Consider the following 2041-nt stretch of genomic DNA (forward strand, 5'->3'; position numbering starts at 1 on the left):
ACTCGCTCTTTGGTATGTGACTATTGGTAAATATGATGAAATGAGCATCCAGAAAATACCCACTCATAAAGATTCCAACAGTTTCCCAGAGTTCATCTCATTTCTCTCTGCCTCCATTCAAGGCTATCGTGATAACATTTGAAAAAGTGGAGATTAAATAATCTTTACACATTTTTAGCCAGAAGACCCCTTAGCCTTCTTTTGTCATTAACAAGAGCAATAAATCCTCCCTTTTCTATAAAGCAAGTACCTTATGGCCTCCTTTCTTCTTCATTTCCTATTGACACAGAAAGTCAAATATAAATGTAATTAAACTCATTTTACATAAATGATTCAAAATATGCAGAGTTATGCATATTTATGCAGAATTATGGTGTTTGAGGTACTAAAACTAGATAATTGAACCATTTATTTGGGCATTTGGCACTATAAAAGCACATTTGAACTCTCTGGGAAAAATTAGTGTTTCTAAGATCTTTTTTCTGTATTTATTGAGGACCTACTAAGTATAAATCATTGTTATAAGTTGACATGGGAACAAAAATGCCTGGTGTCTAGATTTACAGCTGGTATTTTGCAAGTGTAGATCTCTTTTTCACCCCGGGTTGCAGCCCTCCTGGTGAAGAATGCTGGACTTAAGAGGGACTTGAGAGGGACATCAGTGATTGTTAACTTAGGAGGACTGTTACATTGTCCTGACCTAGGTAAACTATTGATTTTTCCATCTCACTAAGGGCCTCTTCAGTTTGTAATGGCAGAACGATTACTTATTTGCTAATTCTAAAAACATATATAAAAGATGGGTTAAAAGGCAATTCCAAAATTCAACTACCCCTTATTATGCTTCTGCATGCCCCTTCCTAGCACCTTCTTCATAGCCTCTTTAACATCTTTGTTTCTCAGTGTGTAGATTAGGGGATTAACACTGGGGGTGACAATTGTGTAGAAAAGAGTAAGAAACTTGCCCTGGTCCTGCGAATAGGTGTTTGCTGGCTGGAGGTACATGTATATGATTGTACCATAGAAGAGAGAGACAACAATAAGATGGGAGCTGCAAGTGTTGAAGGCCTTTTTTCGCCCAGCAGCTGACTTAATGCTCAGTACTGCTCGTGCGATATAACCATAAGAGATGAGGATGAGAATCAGTGGTGCCAGGATGATAAAGATTGCCAAGGCAAAAGCCAATGCCTCAAGGGTCATAGTATCTACACAGGCCATGCCAATTAGTGCTGGCATCTCACAGAGAAAGTGGTCCACTCGTCTGTGCCCACAGCGGGGTAACATCAATGTCTGGGGTGCCATTATGAGAGAATTGCCAAAGCCGCTTAACCATGCCACTGAAGCCAACTGCCCACAGAGACGTGGGTGCATGATGACAGTGTAATGCAGGGGTTTGCAGACTGCAGCATAGCGGTCATATGCCATGACAGCCAGGAGGACACACTCCACCCCTCCCAGGGCCAGGACAAAGTAGAGCTGGATGGCACAACCCACATAGCTGATGGTCTTATCAGGGCCCCAAAGGTTGTACAGCATCTGAGGGATGGTGCCTGTGGTGAAACACATGTCCAGGAATGAGAGGTTGGCCAAGAAGAAATACATTGGGGTGTGCAGCCGAGAATCCATAGCTGAAAGCAAGATGATGGTCATGTTGCCAAGAAGAGTGAGCAAATAAAAGGTGAGGACAACCACAAAGAGGATCAGCTCCAGGTGGGGACGGTCAGAGAAGCCCACCAAGATGAATCCTTCAAAAGAACTTGTATTGTCCTTTTCCATCACCTGTAACCACATATCACCTGTTGGGAGAAAGATTAGCATCTGTGAAGAGCATAGATACACTCTCTCTAAATGGAATTATTGGTAAAAGGTAGAATAAAACTTCTTTGGATGTGTGGATGCTTGACCCAAAATTTCAATAATATTGAGAGTTTTTTAGACTTCTGGCTGTGATTATTTGCCAACATTTTACATTTTTGGCATGATATAAAAAATTACTTTCAAAAGCAGATTATTTTACAAGGGACTGGACACTCAGCATTTT

General features: G+C 41.2%; 1 protein-coding gene across 1 annotated transcript; it reads right to left on the reverse strand.

Annotated features, from left to right (window-relative positions):
- Nucleotides 1-828: 828 nt before the first annotated feature.
- Nucleotides 829-1791, reverse strand: LOC100955503 (putative olfactory receptor 2W6). Its single transcript, XM_003801886.2, has one exon. The coding sequence runs from the start codon at nucleotides 1789-1791 to the stop codon at nucleotides 829-831; it is 963 nt and encodes a 320-aa protein (XP_003801934.2).
- Nucleotides 1792-2041: the final 250 nt, after the last annotated feature.

The sequence above is a fragment of the Otolemur garnettii genome, unplaced genomic scaffold (assembly GCF_000181295.1).
Source record: "Otolemur garnettii isolate 467f Iridium unplaced genomic scaffold, OtoGar3 scaffold00223, whole genome shotgun sequence".
Taxonomy (NCBI): Eukaryota; Metazoa; Chordata; class Mammalia; order Primates; family Galagidae; genus Otolemur; species Otolemur garnettii.

Coding starts and splice junctions, on each gene's coding strand:
- LOC100955503 (XM_003801886.2), bottom strand. CDS start 1,791: ATGTGGTTACAGGTGATGGAAAAGGACAATACAAGTTCTTTTGAAGGA.